This window comes from Actinia tenebrosa, unplaced genomic scaffold (genome assembly GCF_029948245.1).
Source record: "Actinia tenebrosa isolate PJP-AT-01 unplaced genomic scaffold, QUT_ActTen_1.0 PGA_scaffold5__44_contigs__length_20552954, whole genome shotgun sequence".
In the NCBI taxonomy this organism is placed as follows: Eukaryota; Metazoa; Cnidaria; class Anthozoa; order Actiniaria; family Actiniidae; genus Actinia; species Actinia tenebrosa.
The window spans coordinates 20,292,681-20,315,222 of NW_028292582.1; the positions used below are offsets into that span (position 1 = coordinate 20,292,681).

Sequence of the window (22,542 nt, forward strand, 5' to 3'; positions counted from 1 at the left end):
GTGTGGTTGGTTCATAGTTTTAAACGGCTGTAACAACAACTTAACAGATCATAGATGCCACTTCTTGTATTTGTATTTATTTTGTACTCAAATGCTACAAGAAAAATATTTCAATTTATACTTAATTACAATGATTTCCCTCTTTCTTCAGTAAAATTCTAATATATTTCCCCCCAATTTTCCAAATCTTTTATTCAGCAAGTGAAGCTTGCTTAGCATTATTGCACAATTTGGCAATAACATTAAAAAAGAATAATTATTCAATACCATTATTAAAAACTTAAAGTAATATACTTTTTTAAAAAAATAGTAAAGAAATAGTAAATGCAACCAATATCATGGTCCTTGTTTTAACATCACATACAGTAGATCAATACTTGATGATCTATTAAATGCTCTATTTTGTCACGATAACACAATTTGATAGTGAGTTGTACTTTTTCCAGTTTAATTGGAATTAGATTAATTTTTAAATTTTCATTTAAGTCTTATTAATAGTATTTTTAAAATTATCCTTCGAGTACTTTATACATGAGGACCTGACTCTGGAGAATTAGGCAACCACTCTCCACGTTTTAGAAGTGAAGTAATTTACTTTTACTTAGTATATTTTTCTGGCAGCTAACATCGAACATTTTGCCATCGTTGGGCTACACTATATATACAATATATACACCATTCAACCAAACCCAAATGTAGGGCCTGCCATTTTTATGTCCAAAATCATTTTAAGTAAAAAAAAATTAAAATATCTATAGTAAATATTACTTTAGGAAGATATAAAAATTTGGAATGAACAACAAATGACTAGTTTTTTCTTAGAATGCTAGACTAGTGTTTTCGTTGTATTCCAAATTTCCTTGTTTCATTTATATTTTTGACTTATTATCAAACCTACTGGCTGTAAATCTGTCCTTTTGAATGACAGTCAGTTTGACCTAAAATACACTACAAAGTTTCAATTAAGGGCGAGCAGCTATATCAAACTAGGTCCACTTTCAATCTGTGTGTTAGCTGTGATATTACTTATATCAACCCAGAGTTTGTTGCCGTTTGATCTGTAAGTTAAATGTAACCTGACTTAGATTAGACCAGAGGTTGTTTCAGGGTCTGATCTTAGATCAGCCCAGAGGTTGTTTCAGGGTTCAATCTGTGAGTTAGCCATGCCCTGACTTAGATCAGCCCAGAGGTTGTTTCAGGGTTCAATCTGTGAGTTAGCCATATCCTGAATTCGATCATCCCAGAGGTTGTTTCAGGGTTCGATCTATGACTTACTTAGATTAGCCCAGTCTTTCAATGTTCAATGTTGGAGTTAGCTGTAATATATATTGTAGTAATATATAATTATAGCCCAGAGGTTTTTTTAAGGTTGATTATGTGAGTTAGTTAGGCCCTGTTTTAGATCAGCCCAAAGGTCATTTTGGGCTTAGATAAATTTGAAGGTTTTAGCTTAAACTTCCTCAACATCTCGGCAACAGGGGGAGCCTGATCTTTTCTCAAGCATATCATCTTCCATCTGCCACAGAGAATCTCTGACTTGATCAAGAAAATTCCTGAAGCTGTGATTGTCACCGAAGTCCCTCTCCATTCGTTGACCATCCCAATGAGCGTGATGTTCATCACCTCGTGATCTAAATGGCCCATAGGCGTAAACCTGTAAGATGTACTGCGCGACATAATGGCGAAGGACAATATAGTGGGTTAGAAAGTTATCTGTTCTTCCACTTTCCTTGAATTCTCTGAATAGGCTTGGGTTTTCAAGAAGCTGCTTTTGATGATCAGTTAAAGCAAGCTTCATAGAATCAAGCTCAGCTTTTAGCGTGTCTAGAATCAAACATTGATCAGCATTAATATCCACTGTTCTATCAGGATCTATGTACAGTACAACCACATTATAGCAATACTTCATGTGACATTGGCCTTTTTAAGTTATTCATATGCCAACCACAGATGGATTGGCTACCGGGGGGGGAGGGGGGGTTATTCGCCAGAATTTGGGTAGGGCTGTTCCGCTGAGATTCTGAAAGGGGTACCCTGTTTATGACAAAAAATCTCAAATTTGTAGACCCTGTTTATGACAAAAGATATAAGTTTATTGCACTGAATTCCTGTTTCAATTATCATGTCATCTCGCATATCGTTTTTTTATGACCATAATAACCAGTTTCGGTCAATACGAAAGTAGAAGACCTGAATATGACAGGAAGCTCAGGAAGAACTTGGAACTTGAGTGAAATTGCATACCCCGTTTATGACAAGAAGCTCGAAAAACCATACCCTGTTCAGCAGATCATCCCTGTATAGTCCATATATGGGAGTCCCCCCCTGGGATTGGCTAGTGACACGAAGCAACTTGTGATGAGTTTTAGTGAAAAATATGGTTGACATTCATTTTAAAACTTGGTTTTAAGTTTTCACTCCACCAAAATTGCTGAGTCAGTGATTACTGACTACTGATTACTGAGTGATTTTTGTTAACCACAATTCCTTCCGAACAATAGTAGCACCACTAACATTTTGAGGAGCAAAGAAAATGTACTATTTATAAGAGGCAGCATGGTTGAGTGTTCATAGCGTCAGTCTCGCAATCCGGTGGTCACTGTGGCCACTAGCTGGGACTGAATTCGTCCTGATTCCTGGTTCAGATTAAGTTTCACGACCATGCTTGTAAATAGTCAACTGGTTTGCCTCCTTGCCAGTTGGGATTCTTAACACACTTTATGTTTATTTGATCATTCATTTCAGTTTATTAATTGTAGGAGGGCCATAATGGAAACTGCTAGGCTACCAGTAATGTATGTCACCCTCGTTAAATAAAGTCAATTTATTTATTTTATTTGTACTCACCAACATTAACATTTTTGAATACAGTAGTATTTTCTAAGTATTCTGCACCCCCAGTTCCAATATAGTCTAATGCAGGATCCCCTGAACAGGAAGAAAGAAAGGAATATTAATTGCATCTGATGTAACGAGCAAAAGCCTAGAACAATAAGTTAAATAAATAAAAATGGGAGTTAACAATATATTCATGGTTCCACTCCCCATTTGTTACCTTTATTATGTCCCACAAGCTCAATAAATAAGCTAGAATTTCTCAGAATTTGCAACTGTGCTCCTGGAAAATTGTTCATAAATTGTTTCTATTGTTTACAGTCCTTTGAAAGTAAATGATATTTGCCTCGTAATCCTTGTCAGTAGTACTCTTTAAAACAGGTACTGTGTAGTTGTTTTGGGCCAAGATTTTAATTCCATTGGGATAACTGCTGCAATGGTGATCCCTTCACAATTGTCTGAGGTGAAACCATGAATAGATGTCCATTTCAACACCCAATGCATTAAAAGGTTTTCCATCCACAGTATAGTTAAGGACTGAATGTCGAATAAATGAGCAAAATTATTGTCTGATTGAGAAACAAACAAGTGTCTAAAAGATTTTCTTGCTAGAGCTAAAATCTCATAAAGAGACCAAGTTGGTTTTTGAACACAAGCATAGCAGATAGGCAGAGAAAAACGGGGTCAAGTTGGCATTACAATGCATTGTGGGGCTGTTTGAGGGGACAAAATAGATGCCGTCTTGGAAATATGATCCTTAATTAAGTAACCTAACATATTTATCCCAAGATGGTGGCTATTTCATCCCCTAAAACAGCCCCAAAATACACCACAATGACCCAGTTTTTCCCCTCAACCTCAGAACAGTAAATCGAATGCCTATTTTATGGCTTGGATTGTTCGACTTATAGCCAAGAAATAAATTAATACATACCATATTGTAGACACCTCTTGACCAGCTTCTTCATCCATTTCCATTGCTTCTTGTGGTAACCCAGCTCGTAGCATACTCTTAGTACGAATATTGGTAACAGTCTTGGTGAAGCCAGAAACTACAATAGAGAAAAAATGCTTGCCAAACTGATTTTTGGTAACATCATTTCACCCTCATCAGAGTTTAAAATCTGCACAAGCAAACTTACTATGTGCAGTTTCTTAATATAATTGCAGTTTTAAAATTTCCTTTCGCTTTGATTGTGCTTCCATGACAAACGGTTTTCACTTGCAATTTCATGCATGAACTGCTTCTGACTTCGACTCCAAATTTGCTTCTGTAGCAAGTGAAAACTAGTTTTTATGAATGCTTCTTTTTGTGGTTCCAATCAGTGGGGTCGGTGTCCACTGGTAGAATGAAGCTTGGGATTGGACAAAATAATAAAAACAAAGAAAGTATGGATTATGGTGACAATGTGTATTGTTCTACATGTGAGCTTTGTTTTATATCACCATTCATTGTTTGTTCATCCACTCCCAGGCTTCGTTCTGCCGGTTGTGGATTACCCAATCAGTGACCAAAAATAAAAGTTCTAAAGTCAAGGTTGGAGTTTCTGCTCATAGCAAAACTATAGTTTATCATGTGCAGCAACTCAAATTTCAACTTGGAACTATTATTTGTGTTCTTTGAATGGAATTACGTAAAAAAGAGACTAATAAAACATTCTCTGTCAGCAGGGGAGCCTTATCAAACATATCAACTGTTGGAAAAACTAAAACGTAAACTACATAAACCACAACACAATCATTTTCTGTCATCTCATGACTTACTTCATCAACTGTTCCAAATATTGCTTGGGCTAATGAGATACAGAGGGTCCTTGTGTATCCAATCCTCTTTAACATCTGAGAACAGGACATCCAATGTGCTGTCTGCGATACCCGTGGGGGTATTTTAGCTGTTGATCAACAATATTTGATTGAATATAGAGTGACCACAGTAAATCCGTGAAACACTAGTTACTAAATAGTACAAAATAGTGCCAATTAAACAATAGAAAACAATGGAATTTGCATGAAATTGTGCTATTTAGTATTACTAAAGTTTCACAGTTATATCGTTTGCACTCTGTAAGAAAGTAAACAAGTTTGAACATGTACCGCACCCTGTGCTAAACTTTTTGGTGTGCATATTACTGGGCACTTGATTTACATATCAAAATGATTTCTCCTCACAACAGCTGACGACATGAATTGCTTCATGTAAATTGGCCATGCAACTTACAGTGTACTCACAATCGTAATTAATGGTAGTTAAAACTTGGTGTAAAAGCTAAAACTGGATTGAAGCTGCAGAGCACTTAAGAAGTCAAAAAAACACTCGCCTAGGTCTCTAGTAGTCCAGACGCTGTATCCTCTCCTTTGCTGCTCAGCTTTTGTTTTTGTGTAAGCCCAAAAGCGGAGCGGCAAAGGAGAGGGTACATCGTCTGGACTAGGCCTCTAGTTTCTCTAAGACTTCTCTCTTGCTATACAGCACACAGCATAAGCTGTTTTATATACAGTCCTTTGACAAAACGTTTTCGTTTGATCGGTTTTATCCCTATTCGCCTAGACCGAACAGGATCATGGGGATAATTAATTCACAGTTACTAGCTGCCTCATGTTATCTAACACATCTTGAGCTCGCTGTCTTCGATCCGATTTAATTTGCTAAAATCATGCCTCGAGCATACGGCGAAGATTTAAACTGGCGAGCAGTTTGGATGACGCAAGTTCTGGGTAATTTACTTGTTATCCTTTTCGGTCTAGGCGTGTAGGGATGATCCGATCAACGACAACGTTTAGTCAAAGGACTGTATTTCCTATTATATACACATACTTACGTTCAAACATATGACTCAGTGCCTGCATAAAGGAAAACACCACAGCCCATATCACAGGGTTGTAATACCAATTCACAAGCTCAAAGATCTTGTAGTACTGAATATGGCCATCAGAGTGATTAGTGTGTTTCCAGCAGGCAGTACAGGGATAGTTTTTCAATGAGTTCTTGATAGAAACTTGGAAAAATATGTTGGCCAGGAGATAGAGAATGAATAATGGAACAATCATAAATATCTAGAAATGAGAAAATGTTATTGTCAGCAGCTTTATTGAACTAGCGAAAATGAATAGTAGACCTCTTGGCTCTTTCTTGGTTTTGCAGGATGTATTGTATTCTGGGTTTTTGTATTGCAGGGTATTGCTTAGCTCCAAACTCATTGTTATCGGCTATTGTTTTATTGTCTTCATGGCTCAGGTGCCCTGCAACACCAAGAAAGAGCCGACCTTTTCCAAATAGCAGTTATTATGGATGGATGCATGCAAATGAGATGGAAATGAGACAACAAGCATTGCATCAACCTTATAGCCTCACTTGTATGGTTCGTAAAACAAAAGAATTTCTCATTACAGGCTCGACTGTAATAACAGCTGCTATTCATTTGAGTGACCATGAAACAATATTGCTCCAAGTCGAGTTTGGACTCGATGTGTTAAAATAATTGTTGGATGATTTATATCCAATGATAATGACTCTAGTTCCAGAAGTTTTTTAGAGCCCCCTGTACCCCAGAAATTCCACTTCTCTTCTATACAAACCCTGTAAGTTTGTTCTTTCTCTGCCCCCCCCCCCCCCCTCCCCTGCCCCCACCTCCCAACCTCTCTAGAAATTTCAAGCTCCTCTGTGGGGAAGGGGGGGGGGGGGGGTGGTTATAGATAATTTTTAGAATTAAACAATTTCTAAACTTTTCGTTATCTTATTTCTAACTAACTTAGAGTACAAACACTATAAGTGTGTAACATAAATACCACTAAATACTGCTAAATTATGCTAATCCTATTGTTTTCTATTGTTTAATTAGCACTATTTACTACTAATAGTGCAAAGTGTTGCACACTTTTAGTGTTTGTACTCTATTAGCCCCAAAAGATTTTGGTTTAAGTTATATTCATGTGTTTTCTTATGTGCAACTATTAAACAAAGAAATAGTTACTCCCAGAAACAACACATGGCTTAAAATTAGAAAACATGTATTGCACCGAAGTTGAACTGAAAAAGACAATATTTTTCCTACCCCCATGAGTAGTGTTTGTTGACAGGCTCCCCATATTAAGTACCAGAACCACAATGCCAGTCCAAGAGCCATTGAGCCATTTAGTATCATAACCTCAACGTTGCCAGTTCTATAGCAGTTATCAGAGTCGTTAGTGTCTATGACGAACCTCCACTGAGCAAAGAAGGCCATCATCATCAGAACAATAAAAGGCTGTAGACATTGGGGAAAGAAAAGGAAAATGGTGTTTCATTAAAAAGAAATCACATTTTATTTTATTTATTTAATTAACAGTTCTTGCGCATTTCGCAAGCCTCAATTACGAGATAAAAGAAAAATATGTACAAAACATAATATAAATAAAAAATATGTATATAAATAGAATATAATGGGAAAATTGATGCATATAGAGTACAAACACTATAAGTGTGCAACATAAATACCACTAAATACTGCTAAATTATGCTAATCCTATTGTTTTCTATTGTTTAATTAGCACTATTTACTAATAAATAGTGCAAAGTGTTGCACACTTTTAGTGTTTGTACTCTAGTATGTGCCTATGTACAATTATTAAATATATATAAAGCTACAAGGTATAAATATAATATAAAACTAATGATGACTGAAGATTATCATAACCTCATAAGAATAACCTTGTTTCCAAGCACTATAGCTTATCTATATTTCTATATCTTGTATTTCATAAGTGCTACGCGGTCCACATATTCTCACTTTTAAAAGAAGTTACTTTTGGACTGACGAAAAGACTCGTTCCAAAAGTACCTTGGACAGACAAATATGTGTACTAAATCACTTACCATACAAAGGTAATGAAGAAGGCGGGTCCAGAATCTTGTGTGGAATATCTCGGAGAGGTATAGCTGGTAGTGAAGGCTCAGCCCAGTAACATTTACCAGAGGAGCGACAAAAAATAATGCAATGAATCGTGCGATTGGGTTTTTAGAGCGTATAATCTTGTCACACCCAGCTCTTCTCCAGAATTTCATCTGCCAACTGTCCGGCCAGTATCGCTTGGCTCTCTTTAATAGATATAAAGGATTTAGGACTGCATATTAGTAACATATACTTGGATTTTAGAGTGGTTTTCAAAAACCCGTGAAACAAAGTGTAATAAGTAAGGTGTAATAAATTGTAATACACCAAAAACATAAAAGAAAATAATAAAAAAATGGGGACAATAAAGTGTATTGAAGTGTAATACGTTAAAGTGTATTTCACGGGTTTTTGAAAACCACTCTACGAAGAGAAGAAATAATTGATAAAAGCAAGACCGCCACCCGGTTAGCTGGTTGGACACTGGTCTGTTGTACTTTAGGTTGTGGTTTCAAGCCTCTGCGGCTGGACTCACACTTGGAGTCTTAAAATATCTGAGTAGTAGGTGCTGCCTTTGCTCTAGAAATATATGCAAATGAATAGACCTTTGCCGTGGCTCGGATGACCACGTAAAATGGCGGTCCCTGATCTCACTTAGAGATGTCAAACATAGAGGACCACAAATTTTTTCAGTGCTGATTTGGCTTCTGTCACGTGTCACTCTCTTTAAACGAAGACATTATTATTATTATTAGTATTATTATTATTATTATCGCTAGACAAATTGATTGCTAGTGTTTGCACTTAACATGAGTGTGAAAAAGTACTATTTATGAATCGCTAATTATTTAAACAAGAAATCCAAGGATTAATTAACAAGAATCTTAAATAATTAAATAATTATACTAGAGTGCATATACCATATATTCTGTGAAACACATTGTAAGAAATTTGCGCAAATTAGTAAGTTAAGTACACCCCAGTTAGACCGTAGACTCAACGAACCTTTGCAGTAATTTGTACAACTTTTTCACAGATATTAATAATGGTAACACTCTATTGATTACTAACTATTCTTTCCCTTCGCTGTCCTTCAACTATTACGTCTTGTTGTTCCAAAGAAGACTGGTTATCACTGCTTCCATCCCTTTGATCTTGTGCACCAACAATGGGTGAAGTGCGCCCCAAACTACCATACCTCCCCAACAGTGAGGTTTCCCTGGAGACACTCTGTCTGATATTCTTCAAGTTGTGGTCTTTCAGGTTGCTCCATATGGATTCTGTGTATTTATTGATAAATTAATAGATATAATCATAAATTGTAATTGATTTTTTAAGTTGCTGGTTCAATGTGCACTTTAGGGAAGTTACATTTTTATTTGGGGGGGAGGGGGAGGGGGGACTGGGGTTTCAGGAGAGTCATCAGTAAGAATATAAACTCTTGAGGAGGGCGGTTAAACCTTTTTATTTTGAAGAAAGCCTTCGTTGTTGATTTAATACTAAGGGTGAATTTCTTACTGAGAGAAAGGGGAAGGCCTACAACCATTTTTTTAAAGATTACTGCGAATATTTTAAATAAATGTGTGTCTGTAATTTGCATAATTTATAGAGTGTATACCCCATATATCTGTAGAACAATTACCAGCTTCTAGTATATATGTAGTGCTTACAAGTATATCCAGTTATCATTATTTGCTTGCCAATTAGAACTACTAACAGGGGCGGATCCAGGATTTTGTTTTAGTTAACTCAGGGGGGGGGGGGGGGGGACCAGTATTGGTTACTTCAAAGTAGGGGCACAAAGTTGGACCACCCCCTGCACCCCCCTCTGGATCTGCCCCTGACTAAGAATTAACATGGGATTGAACCAAACAAAGGAATCAGGCCTGGATCACATGAGTCATATGCTGAGCCTCATGCCCACAGAACTACTACAAATCAAAATCAGATTAATATCATAAATATAGTGGACTTACGGAAAAACACAGTGTCCCGCTCTGATGTTATAGCTTCTTGTGTCATTTCCCGATACTCGAAACGGTCCTCGGAACTATCTGCACCAATTGTGACATGGTAGGGTAGTCTGACAGGTATGCAGTGACCATTTAACAAAATTCCTGCTGTTCGTTCTGTGGGAATCTTAACACTGGCCTTGTAGTTCTTACTGTCTCTGACTGCAGGGTGTAGACAGGTGAGTTCAACTAGAACACCAGCCATCATTACCTATGTTAATTAAATATGTTGTGGCAAGTAGGGGCCGTTAAATTTATTTATTGGAAGGAGGGGTATGGGCGAGAAAAGAGGACTTAAATATATAGAGACTCTAAAATGGGGGATATTGAAATAGTTGATAAGATATTTAGACTAATATGAAACTGTCTTCAAAATGTTGGAAATAAACAAGGGCCTTGAAACAAATAGTTAAGCAGTAATTGGGGGAGGGATGGTGAAAAAATGTTTTTTTCCCCTACTTTCTCACTTATACCCCCTTCTGATAAATAATGAATAGTCTCTTATCAATAGCAACTTGATATTTAACAAATAGACATCAATTTTTTATGTGTCTGTCATCTTATTGACAACAAATTGCGTCATCACATTGTCAAAGTAGTATGGATCTATGAGGCGTAGCCAAGAAATTTGTAAGTTATTGCAAAAACAAGGATTGTGGTATATTCTAAAAATAATGACACATCATTTTAGAGTATTTGTTTGGGGAAGGGGAGTAAACACATTTTTTACGATGTTAAAATATAATTTACCTCATAATTGAAGCGCTCTTGATGACCATCACCACTACTGCCTGGCGTAGCAGCAGCTGCAGCCATCCTCATTGCTTCAACATTGTCAACTGTATCACCTATATCATTCAACGGGCATGGACTACAGTTAGGTCCAAAGTCCACGTACAAGACTACAGTGTCTCCAACATCTGCAAAGTAGGTGGAATCTTTTCCTGGGGCGCAAAGCCTCATGACAGGAACGTCTGTTGTGTTCTGGTGTGTGTCTGGTATGCTTGTGTAGTCTCCTTGGAGACAAGTGCTTCCAACGCAACCCATCTTTCAAGGCTGTGATCTGAAGGAGGAAAAGGGTAAGAGACCAAAAACTCTAACATACAATAATCAAAACTCGTCGCGCATTTACCAGCGACTAAGTGACATTTTCAGCCATATATAACTGGTGCTTCTTCGCAGTCCCTTTTAACAGAATTATCGAATACCATACAAGGATTTGCTTGCCTAGTATTTTATACTGCGCCGACATACGCAAACCCGGTTTACAAAATGTCGACGATGAGAGCTATAGGTGATGCGGCGAGCGATACTATAGTATGTACAGCTCTTTCCGCAACTTTCCATGCTGAGCATTTGCATTCACAGAGGGACTCTATTGAGCAGATCTAGATACATTAAAAGAAACATGCGAATAAATGTAAGTTCTACAGGCATAAAATTGCAACAGTGATAATTTAACAGCAATATTGTGATCTACAGTGCATCACATAGATTACCTGATTTTTGAAGTTGTAGATCGACAATTTCTGAATCTCGAGCTGAACTAGATATTATTAAGTAAAAATGAGTAGTGTGATTGCAACAGTTCTCTGATATAAATGAGTCGTTTTATTTGAAGGCAGATATATTTGTATAAGTTGAAAGTATATCTTTCTAAGAATTCGTAGGGAAGTTACCGGAAGTTTACTACCATCAGGTGACTTTGTATTATAATCCTTTTGCATTCCATAGCAGACCTTTCTTTGAAATCCGAGAAAGTAAAAATCCCAAAATAAACTCAACCCTGTCAGAAGGAAAGTAAAACTCACGATTTTCGATTTATTTGTTTACGATCAGAGCTAGAAACGTTAAACTATTCAACTCGTGGTTTGTGTCTTGTGACCGTAATCAGCGTCTGTCTTGTGGAGCGCGACTGCCAGGGGAAAACCCTTTTTACTACTCGCGCGAAAATTCAGTAGCTGTTTATATTTATTCCTCTTTCAAAGCCTTTTATTCGATTACATTTTACTTTCTATTCCTCCGTAAAAAAGCTATTAACGTATTCTTAAAATGTTGTTTAATGTTTTTATTAAATATAAGAAGGTATATAAAATTGACCGATCAGAACGTGGGTCATATCTCAGTTATTCAACATAATTATAACTATAAGCTTTTGACAAAGGATACATTTTTTGTAGACCTGTGGTCTCGTGCAAGACTTGACTAAAATCAATGCACAAATCTAAATCCAGAAAGTTGAAGTCATTCATAGACGTTGTTGGTCTGTCACATGAGTTGGGAGCGGCAGATGGACTGGGGACTCCCCTAACTAATACTTGTTGTCATAACGTGATCACTGATGTCGTATAATCTATCAGCATTTACCATTTGAATAGTATTTGCTCAAAAACAGAGATTAAACCAATAATTGCCCCATTGTAGCCATGCAGAGATTTGCTATGATAATTTATCTTTTGCATTGTACGTTTTTTTTTTTTTTTTTTTGACCTCGAGGTTGAAATAAAGCTTTCTAAGTGCTACTACGACGAAAATCGCTCAAACTTGGATTCAGCTGAAACTTCCTAAGAATACTCTTTAAAGGTCCAATAATCACTGTATGAAGTGTTTTCTCGATATTCAGGACGAAAGTATGATATTTTTACGATTATTTTTTGGAGTCTGTGACGTCATACACTCAACATCGAACATCGCTCCATACATTTCTTTGTAGTTTATGATCAAAATATCAGTAGTAAAGGGAGAAAGAAATACCCAAACACCCCAAAATATAAATTATAGTCACAAGTAATGTGAAATAAGCACATTAGCCACCCTTTGGGCTTCATAGGAATAAAATAAATTAAGGATTTATATACAAAGAAATATATGTAGCAATGTTTGATGTTGAGTCAAAGTTCACTGATATCGTCAATTATCAAGACCGAGGCTGTGTTATCTGCCGAAGCCGAAGGCTTATACATTTTGTAAACTGCAAAAAAAATTAACATGAACCGTTTGAATTATAGAGACAAGCATTATGAACGCCATGATCAGTTACGTGAAAAACGCAAAATTCTTAATTCAGAAATATTTCGAGAATTCTTAATAAAGTATATGAAAATAAGTTAAGGATTCCTTAAATAATTGTTTTTGTACATAATTCTGGAAATAAATACACATAATGAATAAAAACAAAGCTACCACAACGTGACCTTGAGTGAACTTGAACCCCTCCCTGAACAAAATACTGGATCCGCCCCTGAATATCTATCATTTTAGTATTGATTATTTGTCACATGAGTTGCAAGTGTTTACACTGGGGATTCCCCTAACCCTTGCATGTTGTCATACCATTCAATGTTGCATCATCTAAGTATTCAAAAAAAAATTAACACATTTTTCAGTGAGCAATACTTGCAAGGATAACAATTTCAAAATTTCTAATTTGCAATATTATTAATTAAGCTTTATTGTAAGTAAAATCAATTGAAGCATCATGATCAGTCACATGAATACAGAAAGTCTTGATGGGAGATTCCCTGAACACTGCTGCTGCGACATACTAGTGAAATATTGCAACATCAATCACCATACCAAGGGCGGCAGAACAGGGGGGCCCCCACAAAATATTGGTTCACATGAAATATAAATGCATAGATTTGACTTTTATTACTGTTATTAAGTTTTTGTTGTGATTTTTGGCTGTGCCCCCCAAAGATTTTTTGCAGTGCCCCCTCCCCTCCAAAGATTTTTTGCAGTGCCCCCCCTAAAGATTTTCAGCTTCCGCCGCCCCTGCATACAACTAACATATTTCAAAATAGTCAGAGCATATCAATGAGGCTGCATTTACATATAGGTACTCTGATAGGAGAGGTCTTTTTCTGCTCTCGGTTTTGGTTGTAGGTCGGGGGAGGTCAGCCAACCCTACTGAGGGGATCAAGAAAAAACAACCTCTGCTTGCTGTGTAATTCTATGATAGGACAATGAAACCCAAGTACAGTAAAAACCCGCATAAAAGAACAAGTGGGTTAAGAACACCCAGCCTGAATTTGGGCGTTTTAAGTACCATGTGAATAAGAACATAATCAGCCTGAAAAATTAAAAAGTGTTCTTGAAAAAATAAGATCAATATTACCAGTAGCAGACTCCATGCCTGACCTGACAATAATTTATTTTTCTACTGTTTTGATACAGTTATTATTGCAGTCAAGATTTTTTAAATAACATTTTTGAACTTACCCATTGATATCATCTACATGTATTGGTAGTCTATATAGTAATACTGTGTTAAAAAGATATAACTAGCTAAAAACTAGTGTGAGCTGCGTCGGTGTTTCTAATGAAACAGTAATGATGAAAAGGTAAATTATACACCGTGAAAAGATGAAAAAACTTACTGACGTTTCGGACGCTAGTCCTTCGTCGGAGTAAAAGAGTAATACTGTATTTATTTTAGAAACATTTATTTTAAGAACACCGTAAGAACACCTTCAGGCTGATTTTCAGTAAACACCCGTTAAATAAGAACAAAATCAGCCTCAACTCCAAAAATGGGTGTTCTTTTATGCGGGTTTTTACTGTATTCTTTATTCCAGTAGGTACTGTATTGCATCAGCTACCTTGACCTCACTTCCTGTTATGATGGTAGAATGAAAGTGTAATATTTCATAATATTGCATTCATTATGTCTGCCCGAGATGAGAGGGGAGCAGGTTAGATTCAGGACGAAAAAAATATTAAATTCGTGAGTTCATTGGGTGGATCTTAAATATTTTTCAGAGAATAAAGGGAGAGGCCAACGTTTTAAAAAAATATTTTTCACTTGACACCGGCCCCTCTTGCATACATAATTAGCATATACCAACTTGTGTACTTCCTAAGAACGGGCGCGCTCATTGGTTAATTGGAGGTGAATGTTGTACGATATTCACCTCTGAATTTCGGAATATTGAGTCGGCAACAAAATGGCATCTGCCCGCAATCGTTTTGCTACAATTTCCGATGAGGAAATTGAAAAAATGAAAGTAAATGCCATTCCTATCAATACTAAAAAGGCAACGAAGTATGTCCTAAAAGGTTTGCTAAAAGTTTTGCTAAAAGTTTTGCGTGAAATTTGTCACGCAAACTAAAAGTTTCTGTTTTGTTTGTTTTTAATGAATTATTGTATATAAAAATAAAATACTCTGTACACAAGTTGGTAAGACAATGCTAAAACGACTCGCGTCTCGGTAAATATTCCCCGATATTCACTTCGCCTTCGGCGAATAATTGCTAATTAGCTAAAGGTTAGCTGAGAGGTGAATTTTGTTTCAGCCAATCACAACGCGTTTGGCTGTTGCTATCGTAACCCAGATTTTTGCTTATTTTTCTGTTTTCTTTTGACTAAAATGTAATATACGTGGCTACAAGAAGCAGAAATATGGAAAGGAAGAATTAAAAGAATTTCACTTTCCCGCTACGTTTGTTCTTTTTTTCAAGCTCCAAAATTTTTTCAAAGTGGCCTCCCTGCTGGTCGCCTCCCTGTGGATGAGAATAGTACTTAGCATCACAATGCATTGTGGGGTTTACGCCCAGACAAGCCCAGACAAGTCTGCCCAGACATACTTACAGACGAAGCGCTTCCTTCAAGGAATTTCCTGTTCTTTAAACTTTAATAATGTTCTGAATTTAAAACACTTTGTGGATTTAAACAATTGTAACCATAAAGATGGGATGAATTTTCTGGTTCTAGTTGATTTGGTGCCCTCTTTCCTACGAGATTTTCTTTCTTAGGAAGAGGCGAACTTCCACAACAACTGAAGAAAAGAACGACAAGCTCACAAGACAAGAGTTCCTGTGTCCGCCAAGGTTTACATTGTAATACCTCAGAGTGTGTGATGTTTTTCTGTGAGGTAGATGTTCACTGGTGCACTAAAAGTTGTTGGATGTAAGCCATAAAGTGATGTGAGTAAAAAATTGAAGAAACTTTATAGCTTAAAATTTGCCATTATGCGTCCGGTCAGGTTTGATTTATAGATATTAACTTATTACTTATAACGTATTAGATAGTTAAAAAAACACCTTATTTCGCTGTAGTCCTGAGGTTTACGAATGAATTAATGAATTAATATGAAATATGATCTAATATAGCTTAAATAACGATCAAAGTGTTATAAAATAGAAGAGTTTCCAGTAATTTTATCCTGCGTTTCGCGCAATGCATCTATGGATTGCCAGGGGGCAAACAAAGCAAGTCATCACAAGAGATGTATGGGGACGATTCATATTTTCCACTAAAATCCGTGATTTGGTGGTGAATATTGTACTTTATCTCTCTAATTTTATCGGATATGAAGTTGAGGAATGTGTATTCATCGAATACGTAAGTTTTTTGTTTGAATAGTTTGATATTACAGTCGGAAAACTCGATTTTCTTGCATAAGCTAGATCGTGAAAGTCGACTATAAATAATTGAACAGTAATGATGAAAAGGTAAATTATACACCGTGAAAAGATGAAAAAACTTACTGACGTTTCGGACGCTAGTCCTTCGTCGGAGTAAAAAAGCAAAGTTTTTTCATCTTTTCACGGTGTATAATTTACCTTTTCATCATTACTGTTTCATTAGAAACACCGACGCAGCTCACACTAGTTTTTAGCTAGTTATATCTTTATAAATAATTGACTCAAAATAGCAAGATTTTTTTGCAGATATTAACGGAATTACTCAATAAGATATTATTATTGATACATTAGTATGTGCAAGTGTTCAATAATATTAAGAATAATGCCTGGTGGCTATCACTGTGCTGTTTGGGATAGCGAAAACGATCGAAGGTATCCAGGTAGACAAAATCGTTCTTCCCCACGAGGGAATTTTAAGGTTTTATTCTCCTAGAAACCAACAGTATGTCTTGTCGCGGGCCAGAGGGACCAATAGGAAGAACTCAGTGAAAGTCAGAAGGAGTGCACTAAAGTGTGCTCAAATCATCACTTCGAACAGGGCTATCGAAACTTGGACAGCTGGAAAGCCGCATACACTGAGGATGCCTATCTTTCCAGTTAGGAAGCGAATTAGGTTCCAAACTCGGTTCCAAACTCGGTTCCAAACTCGGTTCCAAACTCGGTTCCAAACTCGGTTCCAAACTCGGTTCCAAACTTGCTTCCTAACTCGCTTCCTAACTTGCTTGTTAGTTTTTCTCGTATATTCTCCAACATTTTATTCTAGGTAAAGAGTAACGGTTCAAAAACGTTTGGATATACTTGAATTAAACTGCTACATAATATCTTTATTTCCCTAAGTCTTTTATAATTTATAATTTCGTCCAGCCACAAAGCAACAGCACAATAAAAACAACTTTCATCTCCCCGCGATAGTAACGTTATGCATCAATACTTATACTTGTATGAGAAACACTCAAAACAAACTGATGTATCAATAAAAAAATACTTTCATAGAGTAATTCCGTTAATATCTGCACAAAAACCTTGCTATCTGGAGACAATTAGTCGAGGTGTCGCTATGTACTTTCACAATCTAGCTTACGCAAGAAAATCAAGTTTTCAGACTGTAATATCACACTATTCAAACAACATGTATTTGATGAATACACATTCCTCGACTTCATATCCAATAAAATTAGAGAGATAAAGTACAATATTCACCACCAAATCACGGATTTTAGTGGAAAATATGAATCGTCCCCATACATCTCTTGTGATGACTTGCTTTGTTTGCCCCCTGGCAATCCATAGATGCATTGCGTGAAACACAGGATAAAATTACTGGAAACTCTTCCATTTCAAAAAACGTTTTAGCTATACACTCATTGGGATGATTGGGATGGTACTGTAGAACCATTGGGCTATTCCATCCAATATGAGCAATCCCCCCCGTTTAGAACCAAAAATCTCCAGGGGTAGAATACAAACACTATAAGTGTGCAACATAAATACCACTAAATACTGCTAAATTATGCTAATCCTATTGTTTTCTATTGTTTAATTAGCACTATTTACTACTAAATAGTGCAAAGTGTTGCACACTTTTTGTGTTCGTACTCTAACTATCACCTTTTTGGCGCTAGCCGTCACCTGGGTATAAATTGTTTTAGATTGTGTTACTGTCACCAAAAAGTTTTTGGTGACCGTAAACACGATCCAAGTACTTATTTTTGCAATTTTAAACCACTTTGGTGCTGGATCTTGTTCAATTGTTCAGACGTTGTTTTGGATTTGACACAAATGTACTGACTTTTAAACAAATTATTTACTTGGTTTGTTTAGTTAGCTCCCTAAATACGAGCAAAATATCATTTTTTAAAACTTGATATAAAGCTAAGATATAAGCTTGATATAAGCTTTTTCTGAGAACAATGTCCAGACATTGTTGACTGTAACACAATCCAACCCCAGGATCAGCTATACATTGTCAAGCATTAAAAGAGGAATCACACAATGAGAGAGTAGCAACCACTATGGAGGAGGGGAAGGGTCCCAAAAAAAGATAGTGATTTCTGGCTGTCATTATCAAATCTCAGGTATCTTATTTCCAGACAAATACCCTAAGAGGTAGCGACTTTTCTCTTATAGTACTATTAGATTTCTGACACCCTTAGAGGTGTCAATAGCAGTTGTGGAATTTTAAAATGTATGACAAGCATCCTGCCCTTTTACAGTCACACTCACCTCCCCCACCCCCAGTCCCCCCAGGCTTTTTAACACACACTCACTGATGTTTAGTAAGCTGATATTCTTCAGTTTTTATTCCCTAAAATGGTTATATGACATCTTGGCATGTATTACTTTGACAGAAATATAATGGCAACTGGCTGGTCTCGTACCACAACGAGGAACACAAACTTTGCTCGGCTGTGTAGGCTGCTGATTGACGGTGGGACACGTGTACTTAGAGATGTGTTTGACTCATTTCACCCACCATGCTCCTTAAAAACAGCATTACTTAGTACACCAGTCCATTCTACTTTGAAAGGATTGAAGGCCAAAAGGGTGCTAGATATAAGTCAGTGGAATAAACTGTATTCTAAAGCTATTACATCAGTCAACTCAGTAAGTTTTGACATTACTTTGCTGTTTTTACTTCTGCGCAATATTTGCGGTTTAACACCACCTGCGACTGGATGGAACAAGCCACCCCTTGCTTCTGACAAAAGTAAAGAAGCTGACTTGATTCGCATCAAGTTTTACAGAAATGAACTCTATGGTCACATCACTGAAACGGCTATTCCTGACAGCAGATTTAGGAAATACTGGAGTAATATATCAGATGTATTGCTGAGATTAGGAGGACCTCAGTATAAATTACAGATCGATAGGCTAGAAAAAACATCAATGGATGCTGAGGATGAAGACTATTATAGCGACTGTTTAAAGGAATGGGAAGAATATGAACAAAGATTGAAAAAAATGATAAAGGAAACCAATGAAAAAGTAGATGCAGGATTACAGGAGTTATCAAACAAAATAGATAAAACACAACATGAGATTACCGAGAAAATTTATGAAACAAGTGAAAAAGTTGATGCAGGAGTTCAGGAATTATCAAACAAAATGGATATAACACAACATGAGATTACAGAGAAGTTTGATGAAACCAATAAAAAAGTAGATGCAGGAGTACAGAAGTTATCAACCAAAATGGATAAAACACATGGGATTATTGATGAACACCAACAGCATGTGGAAGAAATGATGAAGCAAACACTAGAACTGACAAAGAAGATAGATGAAAACCAGGAAAAGGTGAAGGGGGGGGATGAGGAATTTGAAGTTCTCACTAGCCCTGAAGTGGAAGCTTCAAAACTTATTGAAGGTATGGTATCACACTTATTAAACTGACACATGGTAACAAATTATAAACTGGAGTGCTTACCATTTTAACCAATCTATTCAGTTGAAAATAGATTTGCTAATGGTAATTAATAAGACATTTGAGTTGCGACAAATGTTATATGCACCTACCGGAAGAACCGAAAAGAGTGAAAAAAGTGGATTACCTCAATTGGAAGACCAAGTTTTCCAGAATTTTCCAGAATTATACATATTTATTTTTCAACCAGAATTTCCAGTTTTTCCAGCTTCATGCTGTGTTTTTGACCTTGAAAAGAAGTTTGCCTGAGTTTAATATTAGAAGCACTCCAGCTGTAAACAATGTGCCCCCTCAATTATTGATCAGATAAAGACAGTTATAATGATACTTTTTCATTCTAATCAGAAAAACTTATTCTTTATCCATGCCATTGTTTTAAAATTAAAAATAACAAAAACAATTAACTTTTTTTAAAGATTACTCAAAAAGATTGAGATTATCTATCACCAAGCAGACTGATTTCCAGCCCAAGCTAATGCCCTCACATCTAAGGAAAAACCAAGTGATTCGGACAGATGACATATTTACAAACTTGACAATTCAACATGGCCGACAATCTTTATGGCTTGATCATGACGTTGAGGATGATGAAGAAATGGATCCAGAATTTGTAACATTTTTTGAATATTCAAATTGGAAAGCTAAAAAAGAAACTGATGAAAAAACTGATGAAGAAACTGATGAAGAAACTGATGAAGAAACTGATGAAGACATGTCAGCTAATGATGAAATCCTTTTGAAGAGCTGTGCAGAAATGTTTGTTTACTCTAAGAACTCTGAGAAATCTGAGAACCCTGAGAAATCTGAGAAAGAAAAAAATGACAGAGGCAATCCAAAGTCAATTCTTGTTATTGGAAAACCAGGAATTGGAAAAACATTATTGTGCCAAAAGCTTATCAGAGATTGGGCCAGTGGTCACTTAATATTTCACACTTTAGAAGCACAAAAAAAGCCTGAATTTTGCTTTGCATTCCTTTTAAAATTCCGTCAGTTAAACCCACTACAACAACAGGAATTTGATTTAAGAGACATTTTAAATCTTTCCTGTGTGTTAGATGAAGGATCCATTATTGATGAAAAGACATTTAAACTGATCATTCGGAATAAGGAAAATTTGCTGGTCATCATTGATGGCTACGATGAGTATTCACATCTTGATGAAAATGCTGGAAAATCTAACAGTGAGGAAACATATCCAAATGACCCTTGTGCAAAATGCCCGTGCACACTATGGTTGCTAAACTTTTGCAAAAAAAGATTTAGAAGGCTGTGTTCTTTTAATAACTTCCAGACCACACAAAACAGAGGATCTAGAGAAGGGGAAGGTGAACTTTGACCAGCTTGTTGAAATTAAAGGGTTTTCCATGTGTCAAGTTACAGAATATGTCAAGAAATACTTCAAAGCAGATGAAAAAATGAAGAACGTGGTTTGTGATCACTTGAAAGAAAATAAGGGTCTGGCAAGGTTGGCTCATGTTCCAATGCTGTGTTTTTTGATATGCTGCTGTATGGAGTGGTACATCACTAACTCCAAAACCTTTGAGAATCTACCAGTCACCACCGCTGATCTTTATTCTGAGGTTATTAAAATCTTTGAAGTCAAGCATCATTCAATGTCACAATACAGAAAGGATCCAATTCCTCAGAAATTTAAAGTCCCACCAGTTGTTAAAGATACACTTAGCAAGTTATCAGAGCTGGCAGTTCGTTTCATGAAGGAAGGCAAATGTGTTTTGATGAAGATGACTTAAGGAGCTTTGGTCTAAATGAACAGAAGTAGAAAATCTTCAAGGAAGTGGTATCATTCACTGTGGTCCAGGTTTTCGTAAATCTCCATTTGCTGAATTGACTCTTGAATATTCCTTCACTCATTTAACAGTACAAGAATATTTGGCTGCTGTTTCATTTGTAAACCAAGGAAAGATTCCCAAAGAAAAGAAGTAACTGTAATGGTTTTTTATTTCATGGTTCAGCTTTGGTCTAGAAAAAAAGATGAAAACACTGAAAAGCTGATGGAAGAGCTTTTAACGTCTTTCAAACCACAGGATCAATTCAGCATCAGGAATGTGCTAATGACTTTACAATTTCTTCAACAATATAAAGACATTGAGTTTACTAAACGTGTTGCACTGGATCATTTCAAAGGATTTTGTACTGGCCCTTTTAGAGAAGTGTCACCATGGTTGATGTCATTCGACAGAGTATCTAATAGCTACTGTTCTGACATGTCATCTTTATTGGACATCTTTAGTTTAGTGAATGAAGATCATCTAGAGAAAGCTTTATCATTTCCAGCCATTGAGCTCTCTGTCAATGAAACATCTTTGAAATCTCAGGTGTAGAGCAAATCTGTAACTCTCTGAGCAACAAATATTCTCCGGCAACTGGCTTGTTGCTAACTGAATGTAAACTTAATAACAATTGCATCAAGAGGATAAGTGAAGTCTTGCTTACAACAAATCTAACTAAATTGAATCTATGGGGCAATGCGATAAATGGCATTGGAATGACTTGCATTTGTCAATCTCTGAAAGACAAGGATTGCAAATTACCAAATTGTACCTTGGTAATAATGATGCTTCTGACTTTGGAGCTGAAACTTTTTGTCAAACAATCAAACATGAAAACTGCAAGCTGTTAACACTAGACTTGAACTCCAACAACATGACTGACAGAGGAGTACACAGCCTTTGTTTAGCATTAATGGACACCATTGCAAGCTGAAAGAATTAATCTTGCATGACAATGTCACAACTATGGCCCTGATTATGTTTCTTACATGACATTTGATCTGGTAAAACAAGTAAAACCTGACGTTGATTTGAATTAACAGAATATCCTTTTTCAACCTCCCTTGGCCTCCTATTTTTATAACAAATCAAGTTTCTTTATCTTTCCTCCTATATCTGAACTACCACAATTCCCCACAAATTTCAAATGTTTTATTTCTTTTACTAGGAAATGAATTTTGTCTTGCTTA

At 36.4% G+C, this 22,542-nt stretch overlaps 1 protein-coding gene and 1 pseudogene across 2 annotated transcripts; one reads left to right on the forward strand and one right to left on the reverse strand.

The window, feature by feature from the left end:
- Nucleotides 1-61: 61 nt before the first annotated feature.
- On the reverse strand, nucleotides 62-11,542 carry LOC116305327 (uncharacterized). The gene is made up of 11 exons (XM_031715214.2): nucleotides 11,212-11,542; nucleotides 10,463-10,775; nucleotides 9,677-9,923; nucleotides 8,772-8,980; nucleotides 7,685-7,906; nucleotides 6,885-7,076; nucleotides 5,652-5,886; nucleotides 4,600-4,727; nucleotides 3,770-3,887; nucleotides 2,848-2,928; nucleotides 62-1,824 (listed from the first exon to the last, which is right to left on the reverse strand). Exons 2-11 carry the CDS (start codon nucleotides 10,757-10,759, stop codon nucleotides 1,451-1,453), a joined length of 2,103 nt encoding a protein of 700 aa, XP_031571074.2. The 5' UTR covers nucleotides 10,760-10,775; nucleotides 11,212-11,542; the 3' UTR covers nucleotides 62-1,450.
- Nucleotides 11,543-15,268: 3,726 nt separating this feature from the next.
- On the forward strand, nucleotides 15,269-22,198 carry LOC116294790 (uncharacterized; annotated as a pseudogene). Its single transcript, XR_016121441.1, has 3 exons — nucleotides 15,269-15,637; nucleotides 18,487-19,505; nucleotides 19,979-22,198. The product of XR_016121441.1 is annotated as an uncharacterized LOC116294790 (transcript).
- Nucleotides 22,199-22,542: the final 344 nt, after the last annotated feature.

Excerpts from the sequence above, each read along its gene's own strand:
- LOC116305327 (XM_031715214.2), bottom strand. The coding sequence starts at position 10,759 with ATGGGTTGCGTTGGAAGCACTTGTCTCCAAGGAGACTACACAAGCATA. Across the intron at positions 7,077-7,684 it reads TTCTTCATTACCTTTGTATG|CCTTTTATTGTTCTGATGAT; the intron begins GTAAGTGATTTA and ends CAATGTCTACAG. Across the intron at positions 3,888-4,599 it reads TATTTGGAACAGTTGATGAA|TTTCTGGCTTCACCAAGACT; the intron begins GTAAGTCATGAG and ends TCTCTATTGTAG.